The 27,073-nt window shown below is 40.8% G+C and overlaps 1 protein-coding gene across 1 annotated transcript in view; it reads left to right on the plus strand.

Moving 5' to 3' along the window:
• RRAS2 (RAS related 2) overlaps positions 1-25,902 on the plus strand; it is a 62,627-nt gene extending 36,725 nt beyond the window's left edge. The window contains exons 2-6 of the mRNA XM_048485556.1: positions 13,123-13,210; positions 13,817-13,919; positions 15,954-16,062; positions 18,085-18,203; positions 24,448-25,902. Coding sequence (XP_048341513.1) covers positions 13,123-13,210; positions 13,817-13,919; positions 15,954-16,062; positions 18,085-18,203; positions 24,448-24,535 — 507 coding nt within the window. The 3' untranslated portion in view covers positions 24,536-25,902. The remainder of the gene's footprint in view (positions 1-13,122; positions 13,211-13,816; positions 13,920-15,953; positions 16,063-18,084; positions 18,204-24,447) is intronic.
• Positions 25,903-27,073: the final 1,171 nt, after the last annotated feature.

Here is a 27,073-nt window from a genome sequence, read left to right on the forward strand (position 1 = left end):
CAATACTTTTATTGCTTCTGGGTAGATGTTGGGTTTGGATATGTAGATTTTACAGTACAGACATCAACTATCTTGAATTTTCAAGCTGAATGTTCTGGAACTTTAAAAGAAATTAGTGACAAGTAGGTATGAAACTAACTTGATTTACACATCTTTGCTTGATAGCACAGTAATTCATATTTTCTTTGTAGAGCAGTGTGTCATCTTTTATAGCTGTTGAGAACTTACAGGACAAGCACAGTTATTTCTTGAAGGGTCAAACTATAGTATACGTATTGGACACTTCCAGTCATTTAGAACAAAATAAATTGTGGAACAGTTTATACCTCTGTTAAAAACTATAACTGTGCTCACAACCAAATCCATGTACTTGCTCCCCCCAGCTGTAAGGATAATTTAGCAACATACAATCAGTTGGTTTGTTAGTTTTAAATCATTTTGTTGAAAATGAGATGAACCCTGTGTCTCCATCCTTGAAGGGGTCTACATGATGTTCTTTTTAGAGAGAGCCTAACCAGATGTCTTGACTATGTTTGTTGGTAAGAGAGAAGAGATTAATATTGTAAGGAATTTTTGCATGTTGCAAGTGACTTGGAAGCTTCTAATACTGGGCTTCCCAGATATTGCCTGCTTTTAAGTTTACAAAAAAATTATAATTTATGGTTTTAAATTTTAGTTGCAGGATGAAATGATCAGACTTCTACCTCATTCCCAAATAGCTTAGGCCCTTTCCTCGCGACAATAAAAAACGACGTCTGGGCCAAAAACGCCACCAGGCCGCCACCGCGATAGGCTGGGCGCTTACGCAACGCAGCAGCGCCGACCTGACTGGCGTCATTCTGTGGCGCAAGGCCAGGTTGCCTAAACAACAACCCTTTAAAGAGTTGTTGTTAGAAGCTGCCTCTACGGGCTGCGCTTAACCGCCACCACCGGGAATTATGTCTCCCTGGCCTTCTTTGAAAGCTCGTCTCCACTCGTTGCCTGCTGGCGCTTCGACGCCACGCTGTCCTCCGACTCCTGGAAGTCGGAGGGCAGCGGTGGGGCTTCAACGGCCAGCAGGCGGTACACGAGGACAAGGTGAGTGGGACGGGCCAGGGAGAAGAGGCGGCTCCATGCGGAGCCGCCTGCCGTTTGCCGGCCTCTGCTGCGGCCGCTCGCATGCGTGCATGCGAACGGCCTTCGCCTCCACGCCAGCGGAATTCTCGCCGGCGTGGAGAGGCGACAGGGAGGCCGTGCGGAAACGGCCTTTGTTTCTGCTCAGGTGAACTGAATACTCAGGAAGGCCATGCCATTTGCTCAGGTGAACTGAATACTCATAGAAGGCCATGCCATTTGCAAGCTAGTGAGTTGTGTTAGCATGCACAGTGTGTGTTTGGATGCTCTGAAATTTAATTTCAATATAGATTTCAGGACATTAGGGATAAAAGTAATCCTTTAGTATATTGTACCCTTTCTATCAGTGTCAGCCCAATCTAATGGTGGTAGGAGAAGCAATACTGCAAGATCAAGTAGTTAAAATGGGAATTATACATTTCTGTCCCTTGTTTCCCCCACCCCCCCACCCCCTAGATGTGGGATTGCTGGGGCAGAATTACTTTGGAATATTTCTTATATTTAAAATGTGGCTTACCTCTAAAATACATGGTACACTTTTAGACTACAGGTAAAATTGTGTCATAAATGATGATGAAGCAGGTTGGTTTTTCATTATTATAAATATCCCTTCTTCATTGGGGCCAATGTAAATGTAACTTGTGGGCTCTGTAGAAGAAATGTTCTAATAATTGGAATGTACTCATACAGACATTTTAAAAATTCCACAGAGATTAATTACAATGCTAAGATTACTGAAATAGCATTTGCCAATTCTGCAAAGCAATAAGTACCATAACAAAGCACCATCTTTTGCTGTATATCTATAAGCAGATACTACTACTACTTTTTTGCTTTGCCATATTTAGATGAATAAAACAAGTTTTGCAGTCACTACTTGTACTTTAAAAGTGTACCTGTGTAAAAAGAGGGCTGCTTTTTAATATAGATTGTTCCACATTTTAGCTTGTATCTATCACGTGCAGTAGTACAAGGTAAAAAAGTTAACTTGTTTGTTGTGAAAGGTTCATGCTTAGACAGTTCTCAGTTTGAAACTCACTGAGGTTAGGTTTGTACTTTATGTAAATAGTCTTTGGCATGACTTCACTTGGAGGGAAAGAGCCAGATCATTTAACTGCTCCTGTTTTTACTTTTCTTGTGTGTTTTAAGAACTGCATCGACAGTTGTGAGTCACCTTGCCTCCATGGTTGACTCAGCTTGTTGTTACGTGGATGTCAGTTGTAGGGCCATCTTTCACAGCTCTTTTCTACCTTACCTCTCTAGAGAAAGGGGGAATTACATAGAAGGCCATGTCATTTGCATAGCTAGTGAGTTGTGTTGTTAGCATGCAAAATGTGTGTTTGGATGCTCTGAACAGTGCCCAAACATAATAGATAGGTGCTCCGCTTCTCCATGTGAGTTGATCCCTTTATCTGTAGCTGCGGGGTAGCCCCATCCAAACCGGAGGTTACTGGCCGCAGCACTGATATCTGCTGCTCCCATAGATGCTTCCTGGCAGTTTGAAGGAGCTCACAAAATGAAAAAGCCTCCCTGCCACCGAGAAGCCTTTATGGGCTGCAATAGAGTTATGCCACCTTAAGTATGAAGTATAGGCTGCCTGCATAATGCTGGCAAATTCTAGGAGGGAGATGACTAACGTTGGCTCCTCCTCTAGCCATGTCCAAGGTTTGCCCCTGCTACACTTCCAGGGAGGGCCATGGTGGCTGCACTCTGGCGGAATGGCCTCTCCACTGGAGCAAGGGCCCTGGGGAGGGCAAATTCGCTGGTGTGGCTGTGCACCACTTTCATGAGTGGATTCACCTTTGGATGGTGCTCTAAACTCATATTCCACTATTAAGTTCAAATCTAATTGCTGCTAATTATGGTTTTTTGCTTTGTATAGGTACTTGGTTTTCAGATCGTAGCATATGTTCTGGAAGCAAGAAATTTGTGGGTTTTGCAACAAACTTGATTTCTTAAAACTCAAGTATCAAGTTATAGTAGTTGGTTTCTTTTTTGGACTAGTGTGAAAGGAAACAAAGGACATATTCTTTAATACAGCTTTCTGTTTACAAATTGTAAAATAATAATTACCCTTCCTAAATTACATTTGAGGTCTATCTGAACAGATTCCATTATAAATCATTTTGCACTGTTTCATTAATTTGTCAGCGTTTTACATAGTCTGTTTACCTTGAATTTTAGAATATTTTGCTAATTACTTGCATGGTGCTATAATATTGAGTTATCTTGAAAAGAGTAATGGTGTTGGCTCTGAGTTCCTGAGGAGAACTGTGATGCTTGCAGAGAATGATAATCACTCTTACAAGAACTTTGGCCTGGCAAGGAGAAAGTGTTGATGGGGTAGCCATCTGAATAACAGCACAGAGACCTGAAAAAAGAGGTGTCAGTTGTCTAAACATCAAACATGTCTGGTGTTTCAGGAGAATACTGATAAGAGTATCTAAATAGCAGATTAAATGGAAACTGAATTAGCTTCAAAAAGTAAATATTGAAAAGAAAAGTCACTTTTAAAATTGGTGTTGGTTTGAAAACAAATGAACAGGTCTTAAATTTAATACCTGCTTTCTAATAAATTCAATTCAATTCAACCTTTAATGGCATATAACCTGCTTTCTAATCTTTTAAACCATGAACACGGTATTTGGGTAGCCTAATCTGGGAGGTGGGGAATTCCCCTCCGGAGTCAGCCGAGGCTTTCATAAGCAAATTTGCCCTCCCCAGGGCACTTACCCTAGCAGATGGGCCCTGGGACTCCCAGCCACAGGTCACAGCTCCATGTCAGCACTCACAAGCTGTGTTGGTGTGGCAGGAGTGTTCCCAGCGATGAAGCTAACCTTAGTTGGCTTCCACTGTCTGTTCAGCCTCGTTGCACCGGTGGACCCAGCCTCTTCCACATTTCCCTGTGGGGAATTTAAAGAGTACTTTTAAAAACTTTTTGGGCTTCCTGCACCGTGGGAATGCCCTGTGGAGCGGGTTGGGGGGCAGCAGAGTGACTCTGTGCCTGCCTGCCTGACAGCTCTGGATTGGGCTGTAAGTATTGTATTGGAAACAAGAACACAAACATCTATTTTAAAAAAAAAACTATAAGAAAACTTTCTTTTCAGAAAGGGGGAAACAAACAATTCTACCAATTCTGGACAGAGGAAATGTGTTTTCTGATAGATCTGTGTTACTGTACAGTCCTTTTTCTGATTTGATGTTAAAGGAAAGTCAGTAGTTGTATCAGGTATTTTACTTGTCTCACTGAAATTTAATGCAGTCCATTAAAAGGAGATAAAAATTAAAAAGTCATGACAAACATCCTTAAATGGAGAAAGTAACTGAAACAGCAATCAAGATATCAAGTACTTATTAGGCAGAAAATACTAGAAAGCTCACAAATACTGCAACCGATCAAGCACCCTACTTTAGCATGTACTTTAAGGAATAAAGCGATGAGAGGAATGAAAGTGAGAAACAGCAAGAAAAGGGATGGTTTGAAGGTAAGAAGAAATCTCTGGGATCCAACAATATTAGACGACCCAGCATCCTTCTTCAAAGGACAGCCAACCACCTGTCCAGGAGGCTCAGCAAATATGGCATGGAGGTCAAGCCCCACCCCATCTCATGGCTAGTAACCATTCATGGACTTCTCCATTAGTCTGTCTAACCTTGTTTTAAGAAATCTTTGCTTATGGCCATCACTACCTTTGCTGGCAGTGAATTCCACAATTTAATTACTTGTAAAATAAAGAAGAATTTCCTTTTGTTTATCCTGTATCAATTCTTATAAACTTCATAGGGTGACAGAAAATTATGTGAGAGTAAGAAAAAACTCCATCTATCTTCTTATCCCTGTGCCTGATTTTATAAAGCTCTATTATATCCCCTTCTCTTAGCCACTTTCTTTATTGTCTGAAAAGTCCCACAGAGGAACAGAAGTTTTACTTAAGGAAGATGCTGTGCAACAGTCCATCTGCTTCCCTAGCTAGTTCCTGCTACTAATGTATTTGTAGAAATGATCATTGTTTGTCTTAATATTTTTAGCAGTCTAATCTTCAAATTCATTTTTCTTTATTGTCAACTTACATTTGTTTTGCAACAGCCTGTGTTCTTTTCTGTTAACCTTATTTGGACAAGACTTGCACTTTGCACTTTTTGAATGATTTTTTTTTGGCCTTTTATGGCTTTCTTGACTGAGGTTGTTAACCACATAGTGGTACCTTTTCTGGCTTGCATGCATTCTCTCTGGAGCTCAGTGTTATTTTTGATAGCTTCCATTCATCGTGGAGGAATTTGACTTAAATTTCCCTTTTAGTTTTATTCTAACGAGTCCCTTCATTTTTGTCAAGGTCTCCATTTTGAAAACGAAAGTGATTGTTTTAGACTTTGGGCCCATCTTTCAAAGGGCATTAATGATGGACTTAGAAGCGCTGTTACTGTTCTGATTAGTGCAACAATAAGAACATAAGAACATAAGAACAAGCCAGCTGGATCAGACCAAAGTCCATCTAGTCCAGCTCTCTGCTACTCGCAGTGGCCCACCAGTTGCCTTTGGGAGCTCACATGTAGGATGTGAACGCAATGGCCTTCTGTGGCTGTTGCTCCCGATCACCTGGTCTGTTAAGGCATTTGCAATCTCAGATCAAGGAGGATCAAGATTGGTAGCCATAAATCGACTTCTCCTCCATAAATCTGTCCAAGCCCCTTTTAAAGCTATCCAGGTTAGTGGCCATCACCACCTCCTGTGGCAGCATATTCCAAACACCAATCACATGTTGCGTGAAGAAGTGTTTCCTTTTATTAGTCCTAATTCTTCCCCCCAGCATTTTCAATGAATGCCCCCTGGTTCTAGTATTGTGAGAAAGAGAGAAAAATTTCTCTCTGTCAACATTTTCTACCCCAAGCATAATTTTGTAGACTTCAATCATATCCCCCCTCAGCCGCCTCCTCTCCAAACTAAAGAGTCCCAAACGCTGCAGCCTCTCCTCATAGGGAAGGTGCTCCAGTCCCTCAATCATCCTTGTTGCCCTTCTCTGCACTTTTTCTATCTCCTCAATATCTTTTTTGAGATGCGGCGACCAGAACTGGACACAGTACTCCAAGTGCGGTCGCACCACTGCTTTATATAAGGGCATGACAATCTTTGCAGTTTTATTATCAATTCCTTTTCTAATGATCCCCAGCATAGAGTTTGCCTTTTTTACAGCTGCCATGCATTGAGTTGACATTCCCATGGAACTATCAACTAAGACGCCTAAATCCCTTTCCTGGTCTGTGACTGATAGCACTGACCCCTGTAGCGTGTATGTGAAGTTTGGATTTTTTGCCCCTATGTGAAGTTTTGGATTTTGCCCCTATGTGAAGTTTGGATTTTTTGCCCCTATGTTCATCACTTTACATTTTACTACATTGAACAATTTTACTACATTGAACAATACCTGCTTCTTGAATTAGGTCTCGTACCTCTCTTAGAACCCAAAGCTATCTTATTCTTTATGGGGAAATTTTGTTGCAGCAGACATCAGGCAGCTGATTAAACAGACCTCTGGCCTGCGCATGCTGGGAGGTTGGAGTTCTTGAACGAGAGGCTTGACACGGTTGCCAAGGAAAGGTTCCAATACTCCAGTATAGTGCTACAGAAATGTAATGAACTGCCACCACAGATTACATGCTGACCAACTGCTAAATCCTACTCATGCTTTTCAAGTTCTTTTTTGAACAAGGCTAGCTTTGCCATGGAACGGGACAAACTACCTGATTTCTAAGAGGTGTTCTCGCTCTGTTTCCTATCCAGTGTGCACTTAACTCTAGTGCACAACATTACATTTAGCTCCTTTGCTTACCTCTGGTAACTTCAGTTGCCTATTTCTTACAATAAAGACTCCTAAGAGAAAGGCAAGAGAGAAATAATTGTTCTAACTATATTCAAATAAGTGTTTTACAAAAATGAACTGCACTACAGAACAGAAGAATGATGGGACCAATTTATATTTTGTTTCAGATCTGAATATGTCCAAGGTCAGCATTGCCTCCAAATCTAAGCAGCTGGTTTTAACCCTCTAAAACGTACCCAGAGCACTCTGTCAAAATCAGCTTTGAAGGCAAGGAATAAAATTACTTCTGTCTCATAATCTTTAAGCTGACTGTGCATAACAGAAATGCTAGTTATTCAGCAGTCACCTAGCACTCAGAAACACTAGGGAGGGAATCACGAAGGCCAACCTTGTATGGCATGAATCACACCCCCTATCCCGTCAAACTATTAAGCACATGGGAGGGTGGCAATAATGGAAGTAGCAGTAGGAACAAGTTGGATATGGGGAAGAGAAAAGGGTATCAGTAATCTCAAGGTTGCTTGCTTGGAAGGAACAACAATCCAGCAGTAACCGTTACAGTTCATGCTCAGGAAGAGACTATGAAACCTGTGTTGCTTTATTTGTGAAATTCTGTAGTAGCTAATAAGTACTGATGAGTCATTTAAAACAAAGCTGTTTGACCTAAACCTATCAGAACAAATACTGGATTATTTGTATCATTAAAAGTTGTTAATAGGAACTTTCCTGAAAAAATGGCTGTCTGTCATTGCCTGCCCTCCAATAATCATGTTACAAACTTTCAAAAAGTCAAGCACTTTTCTAAATTTAATAAGGTTCTAAATTCTAACACTATTTTCCACAAGACACATGCAACTCTGCAGAGCTTCCACAAAATGCTCAGATGAATTTATGGCACCTAGACAAATCAGAGATATTGGAGAGTATGCCAATGATATGCTTACATTACACAGGTTTGTTCTTAATAGAATTCAGCAGCAGCAGAATGTAAGGAAAGTACTTTCTCAAACAAATGAATCACAGCTGATGGGCATGAATTCAACGGGGCATTTTTCTGCCGTTTTACAAAATTTCACCTAGGGCATCCCAAGATTTGCAGAAGAACTGTGAGAGTAACAGGAGAATAAGACCCCCAAGTGGAGAGGTCATTCTGCATGTGTGCGCACATTGCAAGCAACCTTTCTGTTCTCTAAGTCAGTCACAACTGAAATGTTCTGAAGTCTGGGTACAGTACTCATTTTAGGGGGAGTCTTGCTCCCTCCTACTGCCTTCATTTATGGACTTCAGTAACAATTTCAAATATATCCATTTGCATGACTAGCACCTAAGAAAACGGATAGCAGTTTCAAAGCCATTAAGACTGTTACCTATAAACTTGAATCTCCTCCTTTCTCAAATCCCTCTCTCCTGACATTTTTGAAATTCTGCACACAATGGTGCCAGGCAAGCTTTTTTGAAATAAAGTTCCCCTGAACTCAATGGAGTTGTGAGATGGTTTTGAATATGCTACAAGCCATCTCAGCCTTTTGACCCTCACTTCTATAATTACGGCAGCTAAAGAGTTCCTATATCAAAATGGGAATAATTTGTAAATGTTGTACATGGCCACCTAATAGAGATTACACTTCTTCAATATGCACATGCTTGAAGATTATTGGAATTTTCATGTGTACAAAAAAGTACTGGCTTTCACATACAATACACAGATAAGTAAAAAAGAGATTAACTTTGTGAAAGAAATAATAAAACTTGCTAAGACTCTCCAGTGTCACCTAGAGCATTTGGGGTCTTGAACCTGTAGAAATTTCATGAGAAAGGAAGAATATTCAAATGGAAAGCAAAACTTATTACTTATGCTGCAGCTGGTTTCTCAGAACATGAGTAGAGTTGCTTGTGGTAACAAGAAGTTGAAGGAGTCTTTAATACTTACCTAACTTCCTGTGGACCCAGTTTCCACTGAAGACTGGAAACCAAAGACCAGGGAAAATTCCAAATGTCCAGATACTTATGCTAATTGGACCTAAACCAGATTCCTTACTAAAAAAGGCAAGCATATTTCTCCAATCCCACGCAAATCCCTATCTCTGATGTCAGAAACTAGTTTTACCAGAGCAATATACAATATCACTCCACCCCTATCAAGCACCTGGTATTGCCTCTGAACTTCTCTGACAAATAGCTGGTCTGGTCCAAACCAGATTGTCCTTTGTCCAATATGCCCATCAGCTTTGATTCATTTGTTTGAGAAAGTACTTTCCTTACATTCTGCTGCTGCTGAATTCTATTAAGAACAAACCTGTGTAATGTAAGCGTATCATTGGCATACTCTCAAATATCTCTGATTTGTCTAGGTGCCATAAATTCATCTGAGCATCTTGTGGAAGCTCTGTGAAAAGCCATTGGCCCCTACCAAGAGCAAATAATTCTGCATACATTTAATAACTCTAAAAAAAAATGGAGAAGTTGAGACCTCTTTCTGCATTCTGCTAAAAACTCACAACAGGATACTATTTCTTTCCAGATCATTACTATATAGTGGTAACTCTAATTTTATAAAATACTGGTATGGAAATATGTAAACCACATGATCTTTATACTAACTGTAATTGTACATTATACTTGGATTAGTCAAATTCTACTCTATATGGAAATAACGTTCATACAAGTATCTCCTGTGCAAAATCTGAAAGATTAGACCATAGAAATTACTATTATCCAACCAGTGAAAAAATCAGTATTGGGAGGGGAGAGAGAGAGGGAGAGGGAGAGGGAGGGAGGGAGAGGCTAAGGTAAACAAGAGGAAAACCTGAGAAGAAAGTTGTGATAACTTAAAGTGGTGGGAATACATCACTGCCCAGTTCAGTTAGAATAGGGGCTCTTTACCCGAGTGGGTTCAGGGATCCATGAACCAGGACAATGGTTTTTTCTTTAATTAATTAATTAATCAATTAATTAATTACACTTATACCCCACCAATCTCCCGCAGGACTCAGGGCGGCTCACAATAAAAACGTATAAAACAGTCAATACAATAAATAATATAAAATACGCATTATAAATATATAGACTTAAAAACAAATTACAAACAGATGGCATAAAAACATCTACATGGGGGCAGAAAAAAAGATGCATGCACCATATCCAGATGAGGGCCAGAAATTATTTTAGAAAAGGCGATGCCCGGCTGGCCTGGCAGAAAAAGCCTGGTGGAACAACTCTGTTTTACAGGCCCTGTGGAACTGAGATAGACTCTGCAGGGTCTGGATGTCACCAGGAAGAGTGTTCCAGCAGGCCAGGGTCATAAAGGCCCTGGCCTGTGTCGTAGCCAGCCAAACATCCCTGGGGCTCGGGATCACCAACAAGTTCCCCTCTGCGGACTGGAAGTGTCTTTGAGGGCAATAAGGGGAGAGGTGGTCTCGCAGATATACAGGTCCAAGAATGCTAATAGCCCTAAAGGTTAATACCAGGAGTTTGAAGACAACACCTCCCAGAGCCCCTCGGGGATGGGGCGGTATAAAAGCCGAAACAAACAAACAAACAAACAATAAATAAATAAATAAATAAAATCTGGTACTCAACAAGTAGCCAGTGTAGGTCTTTCAGGACAGGTGTTACATGGTCCTGGCTAGAAGCTCCAGCTAGGAGCGGCTGCATGCTATACAAGTGTCAACTTCTGGATCAACTTCAAAGGTAGACCAGCATAGAGCAAATTGCAGTAGTCTAGTCTAGAGGTGACTGTTGCATGGATTACCCTGGCTAGGTCAGTCCATGAAAGTTGGGGACCAACTGCCACGCTCGGTACAGATGGAAAAAGGCTACCTGGGCTGTTACGATGAGAACTGTGCTTGTAGGAAAAAGTCTTTATCAAATTATGTTGTTATAGTTTTATTTCACTCTGAAGAAATTTAATGGGGCATGTGACATTACTGTATACAGTCAGGTAACATACAATCATCTTTAATGCCATGCAAGAACAGATGGAACACCTGCTTTGGTGAAAGGAAACTCACGACTCACGGCTTTCTAAATCGGCATGCATTGGCATCAAAGATACTGTTAGTAATCCTAAAAGAAGTCTTGTCTACATCAGTGAAAGTCAACATCTTCATTAGAGCCAAGCAATGAATTAATCCTGTTCAAGAGGTTTTCTCAAGAAATAGGTGCAGAATATGAAACTCTTTTCTATTACACAAACATTTGCTGGCTTTCTAAAGGACAAGCCTTGAAACTGTTGATTGAACTTCAGGCAGAAGTTTCACTTTTTTAATGAGAATAGGAAAGTCCACTCACAGAACAATTTGGTAGGGAGAACATAATTCATTGGTAGGGAGGACTTAATCCATTGCCAGGCAGCTATTTTTGGTCATATGAGAGATATAAATCTTTTAATTTAAGGTCCTACAGTCACAATTATGGATGCTGCTGAAAAACTATGAGCTCTTTTGTCCAAACTGCCACTCTGGAAGAAGAGATTGGAAATAGAAACCAAGAAAAGTTTCTAATACCAGTGGATGTGCTTCTGCAGTCTGGAGTAAAGAGTTACAAAAGCAGAAGTCTGCAGACACCTGGAAACACAGCAGAACTCTTTTGAAGGTTACTTCTGCTTAGAAAACCTTAAAACTAAAATGTAATTTTGTTACCCTTTCCATGCTAATACAGACTGCACAAATGACACAGAAAATTCATAAAAATGAATTTGCCAAAGATGACCTCACTTGAGGACAATGAAAATGATGCAACTTGAATTCAACTCAAAGAGTCTAGGAATTCTGGTGCTCCTTGAGATAAGCTGCCCTTGTGTGGCAAAGCAATCTATGGAAGTTCTTATTTACAGTATCTTTGTGATTTGGGTTTTTCAGCAACTGTTACCATTAAACAAAAAGTTTAACTGACTGGATATCAAAGATGACCTATGCATTGCCATGTCAAAGGCCACTCTACAATTTCAACTTCTTATTCAAGCCACTATTATAATAAGTTCCATAAACTCTAAATAATTAGGTATAAAATTTACTTTTATTCTCTCCATATAATTTGTTACCTGACAAACTCTGAAATGATGGCAGCTTCTTCTTACCTGACAAAATGAGAGGCTTCGGACTAATGTCCAAACTGTCAAACAGAAACTGAAGGTTTGAACACTGCATAAAAACTCTATCTTATGGTTGAAAGACTCTATTGATCATGGTTGAAAGATATGAAAGATAAGTAGATTTAATATAACATGGAAACTCAGAATCTAGTCCAACAGTTAACATCTGGCCAGAATGGCATGTTTATTTGTATTGCTATCCACTTAATCCAAAACTGTCTGCTGCACCAGCTGTTACAAGAATGAAGGAAGCATCCTACTTGTTTCCTGGCTACATCCAGGAAATAATTTCAGTACATTTAAGTCTTGTGATCCAGTTTTATTATAATATTTAAATGTACAGCAACTCTATGAAAATGTTCTTATTTAGCTTGACTGAAGTCCTGCTAAGTATTATGCTAAAACTTACCATTGGTTGCTTAAGCCAAACCCACTCATAGGTACAAAATAAATACAGAATTCTTGCAACATTCTCCTTACTCGATAACTGATAGACTTCTCTGCTCAAGCTGTTCTGTTGTGGCTTAGCTCATATACCAGGGACATGATCCCAGGGCACTGCTGATTGATATGAAAGAGGATGTTGGTGATGTAGGAGAGTGTGCTTAGTGCAAGCCATTACAGGTATTAGAAGGCAAAATCCCTGAAAAAGCATATGGGGAATCTTGCCCCCAGCTTGGTACTGCATTCTGAACTAGTTAATGGGGTGGGGTTTTTTTGTGCTTTCCCAAGGATGGCAGAAATGCATGAATAACAGTAGATAGGTTCAAATGAAATGAAGGACTTCAGTCTGAAACTGAATTCACAGAGCCCTTTCCAGGCATTGCATTTGACCACAGATAAGGAGAATGGGCTACATGTGATCCTCCTTGTACATTTAATCGCCTTTGTGTCTGAAAGGGACAATGTGTATATTTTTGATCTCAGTACGTATGTACCAGAACCTGAAAAGAGTGTAGATGTGTCTTTGTTCTATGTGCATCGTATTGAGTGTGCTTATGTAGTTCCAGGAAACAATTAGTTTGTATACTAATAAAATAATCTGTGTAAGAGCTATGTATGTGAAATGGTTTTGAAACTCTCTTTTTCTCTTTGCAGTCCTACTTTGTAACTGACTATGACCCAACAATTGAAGATTCCTACACAAAACAATGTGTGATAGATGAGAGAGCAGCAAGACTGGACAGTAAGTGTTTCAGAAACCTTCCTTACAAATCATAAAGGAAAAATAGGATCATCCCACTAACACATACCACCTTGGGATTCTGGGGAGAAGAATGATACACATGTGAAGCATACACACATGAAGGAAGCAAAATAAGGCAGGCCAGACTGAAAGAGACTTGCTAGTCCAAGGTCACTCGATATCCCAAGTGCAATTTTGATTCCTGCTTTCCCCAAGCCTATTGAGTATTTAAGATTGACTTTCACTTTGACTTGTTATAAAATTTCCATTGGTAATACTACTTTTAGCATTTTTAGCATTCTCTGATTTCGTAAACTGTATTCTGACTAAAATAATTTGCTGTCCTTCTTGAAATCTGTTTTGTGTCATATTCCCCCGCCCCATATATTTTCACATGGAAGTTGTTTTCATGTATGCGTAGTTTTTAATGAGAAATTGTGGACTGTAATTCTTCTTTCTGATAAATAGGAAGGATAAATAAATAAATCGGCCCCTTTGGCTTGTTTCCAAAATGTATTGGAGAGAATGGTGGGGGAAAATGTTTTATTAAATATGCAATCATCATCTCATAAAGGAAAGGAAGGTTAACTTTTCAGTGTGTTTTAGTCCTAGATACAGCAGGCCAGGAAGAATTTGGAGCCATGCGGGAACAGTACATGAGGACAGGAGAAGGTTTTCTGCTGGTGTTCTCAGTCACTGACAGAGGAAGGTAGGCTAAGTAAAATATGTGCCAGCATCTTCCAGTATTTTTGTGCAGGGACAATAGCTAGTATGCTAATGTCTGTCATTTGAAGTGTATTCTTTCAGAACCATGAAGTAATGCTGTGATGGCATTTTGGGGGTTTTTTGGATCCTGTCTAATTTTGCCATCCCAAAAAAGTTTCGGCTGGAATGCCAGCTATTTCCCTTGCTATATGGCAAGCAGTTTCAGGAGCTCTAAATGCACTGTAGGATACTGCATGGGAAGCAGCTGTTCTCTGGGTAACTGCAAGCTTCAGGAATATCTAAAAGTAGTTATTTGCATTCTGTCTTACGTGTTTAAGGCTCTGTACCTAATCCTTATTAATTAACATGAACTTTTTTTTCCAGCTAATGTAGTTGTTAAGTGTTTTCTGGGAAGCCAGACCAGTGCTGAAGTTGAACTGTTGAATTGTGATATGCACATTTAGGACATTGTTCTTTCTGATGACCTTGAGGTAGATATCACATTGTGGGGCATAAAGTTTTTCCTGTCCCTGTTCATGATAGGTGCTCAGTCAGTAATTAAAAAAACAAAACAAAACCTACTACACAGTTGAAGGTGTGCTACTCTGAATCTTTCCAGAATTTAAAGAAAAATATGAAGATTTTGTACTAGTATTATTGAACAGTCATTAAAGGTAATTAAAATATTAAAAATCATTTGAAGGAACATACGCTCCTGGCACATGTTTGACAAAAGAAGACTGGATGTAATGCACAGATTTATTGGCCTGAACATTCTCCCTGTTGTTTGTTGTTGGGTGATCATATTGTTGCTGTCTGCAGCCCTACAGCATTCCATGTCCATCTCACACTTTTGATATGATATGATCACATCAAATAAGCTATGCAAATATAAAGTTGTGAAGATGTGAAAATAAGAAGTGTAGTATCAAGCTCGGTTTTAGAAGATTTGCTGGATTAGGAGGAAAATAATTTTTAAAAAAGATTTTGATGAATTATTTGTAGTTTCTGGAGTCTGATGAAGTAACTGGTTGTTTTAATAGCAGATTCTATAAAAACCAACTGCATCACTAGTCTTTCTCTGATCAAAGCATGAACTTTAAATAATTCCTTTTCTTGGTTTCTCCAGTGCTAAAAGAGGCAACTAGCTGCTTTTCTAGTACCAGGCTGCTGTGACTGTAATCTGCAATCAAGGAAAATAAGCTAGACCAGGGGTGTTGTAAAGGCTGGCTATGACATTAATATGACTTGGTTGGGCTGGACCCTGTTAGAGGGACAGGGTGGCTACCTTGGCTGGCCCCAGAATGGGTGGGGATGCCTGGACTGGTAAACTTGCGGTGGGGTGGGAGTGGCTGCCTTGAGAGGGCTTATCAGGTCCACAAGCCAGCTGCTTCAACTGGCTCGCGGGCCTGATAAGCCACCTCAAGAGACCAGATCCAGTCTCCAGGTTGCAAGTTTGACCCCCCCAGTGCTAAACAAATCAATCTGATAAAGCTGTAACCCAAAACACATTTTAAGCGTAGTAGACCTATACCTATATACTCTGTATAATAACACTTGGTAGAATCTACACGGGCTCCTAAAATGTTATCAAACAAAAAATCACCAAAAAAGGTAGCTGTCAACTTGAACATTTAAAAGAGAGAATACAGCCCATTTCCCAGTACTCAAAGAAATAAGGGATATCTGCAGTGTAGAAAGTGATTTCTTTGCACTGTTGCAAAGAACAAAAATGAAGAAAGTCAGTATTTGCTTTCACTCATGTCTGTTTCTGTATTATTTGCTGGTTGTAAGGAGATGATGGGAAGCAGAGACTGTCCCTATTGCCAAGAAATGTCAAGTGTAATTAATGTGCTTCCTGATCAATTACACCTTTCAGATTTCATTATATAGAAGTGTATAATGTTTTTAAATCTCTTGCATTCTTGTGAGAGTGCAGGAGGAGTGGTTTTGGAGCTATTTTCATCTGTCTTGAATTTAATTATCTTATTTCTAAGATGTTGGTTTATGGATTGAGTTCTTTTTTGTTGTTCTCCAGTTTTGAAGAAATTTATAAGTTCCAAAGGCAAATTCTTAGAGTGAAAGATCGTGATGAATTCCCTATGATTCTTGTTGGTAACAAAGCAGATTTGGACCATCAAAGACAGGTAAAACTTTGGCAATTATGCAGTTGTATGAGGGGTAGGAGGTTTTTTTTATGCTGACTTCACTTAAGCCACAAGTATTTGGTAAGACTTTTGGTAATAGCCCTTTGGGCATCAGTGCCATGTTTTCAGGGGATAGTTGCCAAAATGAAGTATCTTCATCTGATATCTAGTAACAGATGTAGATGGTTCGTGGCAAAGGAAATAAGCCTTCTGAAACTATTGCAGCATTTTTATGATTAATCATCTTCTGACTAAATGCCACGAGAATGTGTCCCAGGTCAAAATTTAATCTCCTGTAAGCTTGTAACAGAAATCTATTATATCATTATCAAAACATGAGCATTTTCTTCCCGTCCCCCATTATATTTCCAACTGGAGCCATACCAACAATTGCACATTATTTTAGAGGGTAAGAGGACATTATTCTGTTAATAGATGTAGCACTCTATTCTAGTAAAATGGCAAAATGGTATTTTCTGTTTAAGCACAAGTATGCATTATTTGATTTACAGTTGGAATAGCTTACAATACCCAAACAAACAATTGATGTACTTGTCACTTTAAATAATTTTATTTGAGAAGTTGAGAAGCTATCAAGGCTGTTTCGTAATCTGTTTTATGCTGAACAATATTTTTGTGTCATGCTTTGCTTTTTAAAGTAGGCAAGTTTTTTTATGGTACATGTCCAGCTGTAACCAAATACAAGTAACATGGAGGACGGAGTTATGTAATTTTAGGGTGATTTGACTTAGTTTTGAGATGCTTGTAATAGTAGAAGGAAATTCAAGGAGATTCAAAGGGGCTTACAAACTCCTTTCCCTTTCTCTCCCCACAATGGACACCTTGTGAAGTAGGTGGGGCTGAGAAAGTTCTGAATGAATTGTGACTGGCCCAAGGTCACCCAGCAGGAATGTAGTTGTTGGGAAACAAATCTGGTTCACCAGATAAGACTCTACCGCGCAAGTGGAGGAGTGGGGAATCAAACCCAGTTCTCCATATTAGAGTCTACTTTCTCCTAACCACTACAACATGCTGGCTTTCCAGTTCTATAGTACAATTTTGTGCAATATCTTAATGAATTTCTATTAGAAATAGTCAAAGGCCAACTAATCCTAAGCATAGTGACTGTTCCTTTTTTGTCTTTGGATAAGTGAAGAACCAGTAAAATGCCTATTGGGAATGAGGGAAATGTTACATGGAAAGCATTTATTTGAAATTGCTGTGACTGCCATTCTTGTGAAGGATATTTTTTGATATTAACAACTAGACTGGAAATTATGGAGGATTTTGACTTGGTTCTCATACCAGTGCCCCCTTTAATGTGTTCTTTTTTTCTAATGAGACTTTTGAAAATTTAGTTATAGAAACATGAAGAATGTCCTATGTTATGAATATTTCTGCCTGCTGTATAGTCAGTACTAAACTGGGTTAAATTAAATTAGTTTTATTTGTTGACTTTGTTTTTCTCCCACTTTATCACTGAGATTCAACACAGATTCCACTATAGAAAACAATGCAGTCAAAGATCCAAAAGGGAACCAGTAAACAATACAAAATGATTAGTATTACATCATGTAGAAAACATGTGAAAAAGTGTGACATAATATTATGAACAATTACAGAATTACAAGAAAAATAGAATTTTTAAAACTGTAATGACTTTAGCATAGAAAAAATGTCTTACAGGATTAAGTAGATCAGCATTTCCCAGTTTGATGTTTAAACTTTAATCATAGGCCTTGCATTATTTTTTATCACTGGAATTATAATTGTGAACTAGGAACCAACCTGCTCATAGCATTTCTTTGTATCATTTTTTAAATCAAATTGATCTGGAGATAAATTGGACACTGGGCCTCATTTGTCTGTGTGTATGTATGTATATATTTATGCTTTGTAAACACATGGGGATCTTTGGGCTCAAATGGAATAGAAATACAGTGGAAATCAATGTGCAGAATTGCAGTGTGCAAAAGAATGCTACTTACCACTGATTAACTACCTCATCTCTTCTTGTTTCAGGTAACACAAGAGGAAGGGCAGCAGCTAGCGAGACAGCTTAAAGTAACGTATATGGAAGCATCAGCAAAAATACGACTAAATGTAGACCAAGCATTTCATGAACTTGTCAGAGTTATAAGGTAAGATTGGTATTATGAATAAATTACAATGCATTAAAAAAACTAATGCCTTCTTTAAAAATGTTATCAAATTTGATTTGGATTTAGTAGATACTTTAACACAATTTGGTTTTGACAAATAGTTTTGGTACAGTTTTCAATTACTTCTGAATTCTGTGACTTCCTCATAGCAGGTTGAAATCTAACTGAATCAAAACCTATAACTTTCTTCTTCCTGAATCAGATTAACTCACTGACTAACATGTTATGCTGCATGCATTAACTCAACTACAGATCATATAGAAAAGCAACTCATTCATATTAATTTTATATATGTTAAACCTGAATCCTTCAGTTTTTTTTTGGTCAGTATTCTGGAAGTTCTATGGTGTATGAGGTATAAAATTAATGGCCATGCTAGTTTTTTAAGTTCATGTATTGCAAATGTAGACATCTTCATAATCTATCAACATTTTACAATAGTCTTCCCATACCACAGTCCTAAGGGGCAGAGGGAGAGGACCTACACCAGAATATCTCCAGGATACACCAGCATAAGTGCCATTACACTGGTGCAGGCCAGTGCCAAAGCACTGTTTTTGGGTACTAGCACAGCTCTGTAGCAACTACGCACTGGTGCACTTCCAGCACAGGCACTTCACTGGATTTCCAGCCGCCGGTGTGGGAGGGGGTCTCATTGGCACCGACCCCCTCCGTCCGCAGCCTGGGGGTCCACCTGGATTCGTCTCTTTCAATGGAGACCCAGGTGGCCCATGTAACCTGGGTTGCCTTCTTCCATCTTCGACAGGCCCGGCGGCTGGCCCCCTTCCTCTCCCAGACGGACCTGGCCACTGTAATCCATGCAACGGTCACCTCCAGGCTGGACTATTGCAACTCGCTCTACGCGGGCCTTCCCTTGCGGCTGATCCAGAAATTGAAACTGGTTCAGCATGCGGCGGCACGCCTGCTCACGGGAGGTGCCTTCAGAGATCACATCATGCCCGTGTTGCATCGCTTGCACTGGCTCCCAGTTGAGTTCCGGATTGTCTTCAAGGTGTTGGTGTTAACCTTCAAGGCCTTACGCGGTCTGGGACCTTCGTACCTGAGAGACCGTCTGGCCCCATATGTCCCACGTCGGTCGCTGCGCTCGGCAGAGGCCAATCTGCTCGTGATCCCCGCCCCTCTATGATGCGGCTGGCCTCCACTAGGCCAGGGCATTTACTGCCCTGGCCCCTGCCTGGTGGAATGCTCTCCCACCAACTGTCCGAACCTGCGGGACCTGAATGAATTCCACAGGGCCTGTAAGACTGAGTTATTCCGCCGGGCTTTTGGAGAGTCCAGCCGCTGATAGGGGTGCCCGGAAACAGCTACAACCCGCTGTTCCCTTTGTAGGAGTTTTAATAGCGGGACGCCATCTTTATTTTAATTGATACAGAAATTGGATGCTGCTTTTAAATTGTTTTAATATTTATTGTTTTATCATTGTTGTAAACCGTTCTGGGCCCTTCGGGGGAGGGCAGTATAAAAGTAGAATAATAAATAAATAAATAAATAAATAAATAAATAAATAAATAAATAAATAAAAATGTGGGCAGTTCAGGGGGTGTGATTGCTTTTAATCAGATCCCTGAGCCTTTTCCATCTGGGAATGGTTCCTTTGACAGGCACAAAGTTGTGCCATAAAAAATGGTGGCGCAGCCATTGAAGATCAATTTCAACTGCTGCAGCCATGCCTATGAGACCTAAATTTGCTCAGGATTCTGACTACGAGTGCAACCAGTTGTCTTTTTCTCCTGTGCCAGCCAAGCCCTATCCCAGGAACCAACTGTGCCCCCCCCCGCCCTACAAAAATTCTAGCCATGATGCCCCACAACTCAGAAGGAAAGGCTGCTATCTGAAAACTTTGTGTCATGCAGACATAGAGTGAGCAGTGAGGCGATTAGGTAGCAGGTGAAGTATAAAGGAGGCACTCAGAAGCACTACTAAGCATGCACTTTGCACATACACCCACTAGGGAGAACAAATTCCACATTCTGTGGCTGCTCACTCTCAGTTCTGAATCCTAACAGGTACCCCATCTCTTCAGCCAGACACTAAATAGGTGGACTCACACAGACAGGCAAGCAGGGCACTATTCTCCAAACCTTCTTCCACACCCCATTTCCTGCCCTTGTGGCCAGGAGCCATCCCAGCAAAGCTGCCTCCCACACCCAAGACCGCAGGAGGGCCATGAACCCCCACTATTACCCCCATGCACAAGAGGTCATAGGGAGTGAGAGAGAGCAACTGCTGGAGGGGGCTAGCTGTCACATCTGTATTTGCCTGGTAGTTCAGGCCATTTCCAGGCTTCCCCTCACACTGGGTCCAGATGGGGATGTAGACCCGCCATGGTGAGTGGAGTGGGTAACCATACCATCCCTGAACTGGCAGGAACAGACTTTTATGGAACACAGGCCCAGTGTGGTGTTTGTGTGGACAAGAGCACCAGGCAGATGAGAGTGTTTTGGAGAGTGAGAGTCTTTTGCCTGGGAGTGTTTTGGAGAGTGAGAGTCTTTTGCCTGGGAGAAGCTGCAGTGAGTTCAGCCTGAAGGGCTGCTGAGTGGACTCCCTGGTGACCTCTGAGGGACCTGTCAGCGCCCTCCAAGGAGCTCTTGGCCCCTTGTTGTGGATGCATGCGCCTGTGATTTTTCTATTCCGCAGGCACACATCCAGCAGGGAGAGCTCTGTCTTCAACCACTGAACCCTGTGCCACTCTGAGTCCCGACCACAGAACAAGGCATCCCTTGAATGTCTTGGTTGTATGCAGCAGAATGCTCCTCTTGTCCTCTGCCCCATTTGAGAGCCACCCCAGGAGAATTACACCCATTTCCCCAGAGGTGACCCTGAGGTGGAATGTGGCTCTCTCAACTCCTTTGCCCCTACACATGTGTCTTTGTGTGTGTATGTGTGGGGAGGGGGGTGGTCACTGGAGGGTGGGTGGGAAGAATAATATGCACTGCAGATGCTGCAGTCAGCATCTATGGAGCAAATAGAGCTTTTCTGGATGATAACAGATCTGCTTGTGCAGACCTTGGGGTTCTGTGTCCTCTGCCCCTGAAGTGATGTCTTATAAGGTTGCCTGTCAGTCGACATTAACCAGACTGATATCTAATGGTAGTCTTTATTGAAGGTCTGTGCAAGGCAGTGTACTATACTTTTCCATAGCCAGATCTGAGAAACTTGAGAAAGCCAAAGGGTGATATACCTTGAACCAGCCTGCCCTCCCCCACTCCTCGTCTGCAGCTGATGGGAAAAAGCAAAGCAAGACGGTTAGAATGTTTACATCTAGTTTGGTGATGTACACACCAGCTTCATTATTTGGTTGCCCAGCACTACAGGGTTGTGGAATGCTGGGACTGAGGGAATGCCAAGCGAGGCACAGCTTGTAGTCCTGACATGACCAGGCGTGTGGATCCCAAGCTCCATCCAGGGGCAACAATAAACTGTTAATGAGGTTAGGCGTTCAGTAGCTGAAGCTGTAAAAGCACTTGTGTGGGAAGTAATTGACCAGGACTCTGACAGACTCTCAGATAAAAGTACAAACCATGTCTGAACAGCCTGTGGGGACTGATGTGTAATCAGTGGAGAAGGAGCAGGGTTCTTGGGGCTGGGGCTGCAGCACAGACAGATGGGGGCAGCTCCGCTTGAGTCAATGAGTCTATGAATCGGCAGAGATGTGTGGGACCTTGGAGTCCCTATTCCATCTGTGGGGGTGCAGCAGGTGGAGCAGATCACTTGAAACAGCCCTTGTCTGCCATTTGCCTTGGAATCCTGCATTTCAATACTTTCAAACATGCTGATCAATTTCAGGAGGTCTTGCACTATGTAAGGCTTGGAAAGGCAGATCTGTAATCTTGGCCCCATTTCGGTATGCTAATAAAGGAACAGAGTGAAATAAAGCTATCTGGTGTGGGCTTTGTAGGGGACCATTTGTGAAATGATTGAGTGTCATGGCCATTTCTCACATCAGGCTTCCAGCTGGCCACATTAGTGAAAATGTTCACCATGATGATAAATGTGATTGCTCAGGGTGGTCTGGGGGGTTCCAGCCCTGCCACTGATCATGATGTGAGTGCAAGGGGGATGATCCATGCAGGGAATAGCCGTCAGTACAAATGTGCAGTTCCTTCCATGACTCCTGGCTCTTCAATTGTCTGAGCACTAAAACATATACTTGGGAATGTCTATCTCTGATATCACTTGTCACTCTTTCCCCTTTTTAGGAAAATCAAACAAAAATCAAAAGCAGAACCCAACACTCTGGAGAGAGCCATGGAAAGTTCTTCTCTCTGCCTTCAGGGAGTACCCATGGCCATCCCTACTGGTCATCTGGATAGCCTGACTCAGGGTGACACATGCCCCCTACATTAGTTCCTTAACCCCCCAGACATATAAAATGTATGTAGATTTACTCTAACCAATCCTAGGAAGCTGAAGAACTGCAAAACCCTTCTTTTTTATGTGTCTGAATATGGCACATGAGAGGCAGGTATGAATTCTCAGTTCATAAACAGTTCTACTTTACTCTTAAGGGAAATGTCAGGGTGGTTTCAGGTTTAAACATGGCAGGTAAAAAGGCAACAGGAATGAGATAAACTTCATATAACTATGTACAATAGGTTGTCATAAGTTTTGTTCTACCCACAGGATCACTCTTTAGGCTGTCACTGTTTAGGCATAAACTTATTTGACAAACATTTTCTAAAGTCCGTGGAGGCAGGAACATACACAGAGGTTCCAATTACCCTTCTTTATTACTTGATAGAGATCACCTGTTCCCCCCTTTTCTTTAGAGCTATTTTTGTCAGGGAAGAACTACTGGTTTCACTTCCCTTTCTCAGAATCCTTCTCAAGCCTATACCTGTGTCCTTCTCCACTTTAGCTGCTATCCCCTAACTATCACTCTCAACTGCCACTCTCCCAGGTCAACAGTAGCATTTTTCATACTATCAATCAGACTGGTATAAGACATCGATGATAGCTATCTCACATCTGTGCCGCACACTCTTGGAAGAGTCAGGGCCACAGGTCCCAGCCCCCCACTGCCCCAACAGCAACCTTGACCAGGTAGCACTTGCCAGGATGTGTGGGTGCCAAGCTGAGGGGATCTTGATGAAGGCAAAAGTATAAACATGCTCTCCTTTCAACCCCTTCTGGTGTTGGGCACACGAAGCTTCGTGTAGATTGGGGTGGTGTGTGTGTGTGTGTGTGTAAGGCCGGGGGTGGGGGGAGCTGGAGTCCTACCAAACCTATCAGATGCCCAAAGGTTTGGGACTGTAGTCAATTCCTTTAAGGGGGTAGCATTTACCTCCCTGCCCCCCCCCCCCCCAAAGGTAGCTAGCCTCCAAGATCCCACTCTATGCTCCGGGCTGAAACAGCCACTTGTCTCTGCTCCCATGCCTCTTAGACCCTGATTGACTGTGACTGCCCTGGCCTTTGGTGCCCCACTGCTACCCCTCCATCTGCCATGGACCACTGCATTGTTTTGGGGGACACTACTGCAGTTGCAACCAGAAACAGCCTTAAAAACCCTCCATTTTCTTGCTGATTGCCGTGGGGCTGCCAGCCCTCAAGATTACTGTGTCCATTAATCTTACCAAGCATCCTATCATGAACTGTCCTATATAGAGTCAGTATGGGTAATGAATTATAGAAGTACAGCTGTAATACTGTTCATTAATTGAACTTTGTTCCTCATCTCAGTAGTAACTCTGTTTGCTTCAGAGTATTCAATTTTTGATGTTTTTAATATATATATTCCAAAAGATATTTACTTAACATTGTATGCTATTCCAAAGTGAACTCTACTTCATGAGCAAGGATTAATTTCCATTTAAGCATAAGCAAGTGCCTCCTTGCTGTGCTAGAAGTTAGAATGATATGTTCCAGGTATTGGCAATAAATTCTCCTAGATGTATGAATTGCACCTCTGAAAGCATTAATTTGGCTTAAACCCATAAAAGCTTAAATGTTCACTTCTGTCCACTTGGATTCTTTTACCCAACTGCATAGAGCAATAATATTTTACAGATTAGTTCTGCTGCTCCATAGACTGTTGAAATTGCCTGTGACTAAATCCTGTAATTACCAAAAATTGGCCACTAGTCTAAATGGGGTTTTTTAATGAATGAAATTTAGCCAATAGAACACTAATCTGAGTGTTTTTTATCTGGAAATATACTGGACTGGAGCCTAAACCTAATGTGTAGTGTTGTGTTTATCATAGGAAATTTCAAGAACAAGAATGCCCACCTTCCCCAGAGCCAACAAGGAAGGAAAAGGACAAGAAAGGATGCCATTGTGTCATCTTCTAAGAATCCTCTAAGCCAAGCTATCAACTGCCAGATCAATGAATTCTTTCACGTGCTTTTCTGTGTCTCCCTTGGTGTCTTGTCTAGCCTTATATGTGCATGTTGCATAAATGGTCACCAAAATAGCCTTAGTCTAAAAGAAACAGGCTGACCCAGTCCTAGAAGACAACTTGGTCATCTCAGGGCAGATGTCAAGCACTAAGGCTTTTTAAAAAATACCCTACTTTCTTTCTGCCCTTAAAGAAGCTTGCACCTTGTGGAGTTTTATTCACAATGGAGTCAAAACGGTCTTAGAACAAAATATTGAAATCAAACTTAAAGTTGATGTATGAGTATGTTTTTCCCACATGTGATGCCTTTTGTTAATCATAGTCGAGGGAGTCCTCTAATCAAAATATAGAATATTTTTTTAAAACAATGGATTTGGAGGCTTACCCTTTGATTAGGTTAAACTTCAGAATCCATCTTGCCTTACAGGAAGCCAATACACTGAATTTCATTGTCAATAAAGTTTCGTTTCAGCTCTTGTTTATGCTGCATCTTTTTTTTAAAGTGGTCAGAAGTCTACTGTATTTATTTTATGGTTCCAGTAACAGCTACAGGCTTATTACTTCAACTCTGTTGCCAAATATCCGGACTCACTCTGGACTTGGGCATTTCAGTTAGAAGATTTTTACATCATGGGTTTGGAATAAAAATGATTTCTCTTCCTTTTGTATTTCCAGGTAAGCAATTTGAGAAAATTGAACCTGTAGCTGGTTTTGTTTTCGTATAATGTAAAAAGATGAATTTGCTCTTTTAATTGTCAGATGATTAAATGTTTTTTGCTATATACTTTTATACATTATTTTCTTATCAAACTAGTTAACAAGTATTTTTATATGTTTGTAAGCAAATATGCTTTCATGGCATAACTTGTGTATATGTAAAGATAAGTATTTAATTCTCTCAGTTCACATTTAACTGACAAAATTAATACAGGATCTGCAGAACTGTGGTAGAATCTTTCTTCTGTTCCAGTTGAATCCACCAGTGGCCACTCTTGTGGCTGCCCAATATATCTGTTCAAGTTGTCATGTTTTTGAAATTGCCTTCCATATCCTTTATAAAAGACTGACCATTATGTGATTGTTAAACTGTACAAACTTCTGACTATTTGGTTCAATTGTGGATGGATGTTTGACTTTGATTTTTATGAACTGTGCTAAATAATTATTGGGATCATTCTGTGAAAATGAAATACTAAGTGGTATTATCTCTGTCACCTCTACTGAAAGTGTACAACAGTTCTATACAATTCACGTATGAAACATGCCCTTGTATAACTTCAGGTGCTAGAATTAAAAGTGATTATTATGAAAAAGGTAAAAGAATTTCCTGTGGGTGTTTTTTTTTTTTTATTATTATACTCACATTTGATTTTTCTTTTAGGAACTCAATCTGTAAAGGTTGGAGATAATAGCAGATTGTATCTGAAACGGCAAAGAAACAGCACTAGGACTTACATTGTCAGGCTGTGCTCTCTTGGATGATCAACAAATAATGAACTTACCTGGCATAAAACAAAATAAATTGTTTTTTAACTGTGCTGTCGACATCTAGTTTAAAAATAGATAACATTTAAATAGTTCATAATACTATTAGTCCTTGCTTAAGGGACATAGCATACAGAAGCAAGCTTATTCTAACTGGATAAGACACTTGGGTATGCAAATGTAGAGAAGGAGGTGAAAGTATAGAAAAATGTAGCACCTTATCTTCAGTCTGAAGTGATATGGTCAAATGCCCTTCACAGTGATTCCATGCTTGAGGGAAAGTAGCACAGAATGCAAAGGGCTAGGCTAGATTCTTTTCCTTCAATGTACTAACATTTTATTTGCAGGGAGAGTCCCATCCAGTGTGCATACAGTTTTGACAGTTCGTTTTTGCTGTAGGCATAGAGCAGGCCTCCATGTTCAGTTGGACTGTGTTCATGGTTCTTTGTCTGTATGTGTTTATTCAGCTTGCACCCCACCCTTTCCTGACTAGTTGGGCTCAGGGCTGCTTCCAACAGTAACAATACATGATTTAAACACATAAATATGTTAAAATCCTAGTATAAAGCTAAAATTGGGAATGGCATCAAACAACAAGGGGCAAAATTATAAGAAAGAGACAAGATAATCAAAGAAGGAAATTGCATAATAATAAAAGAGGAGGGGGGAGGCTAACATGATGGAAACTCACTGCCCTCAACCATAGGCCTGGGGGAACAGTCTGGCAGACTTCCATCAGGTACCCAAGTTTAGGGCAGTGGTGTACCACTAATGGGGACATGGGGTATCCCATGTCCCCAGGCAGATGCTGCCAAGCGTCTCCCCCTTCCTGGCCTCCGCTTGGACTGCTCGCCATGGCACCCCGCCCTCCCTCAGACTGGCATCTGTACTGGACACTGTGTTTAACAGACTTCTCTCTGTGATACACCTCTGAAGATACCAGCCACAGATGTAGGCAAAACGTTAGGAACAAGATCCACGTTAGGAACAAGATCCACCAGACCAT

Source organism: Sphaerodactylus townsendi, linkage group LG02, assembly GCF_021028975.2.
Source record: "Sphaerodactylus townsendi isolate TG3544 linkage group LG02, MPM_Stown_v2.3, whole genome shotgun sequence".
In the NCBI taxonomy this organism is placed as follows: domain Eukaryota; kingdom Metazoa; phylum Chordata; class Lepidosauria; order Squamata; family Sphaerodactylidae; genus Sphaerodactylus; species Sphaerodactylus townsendi.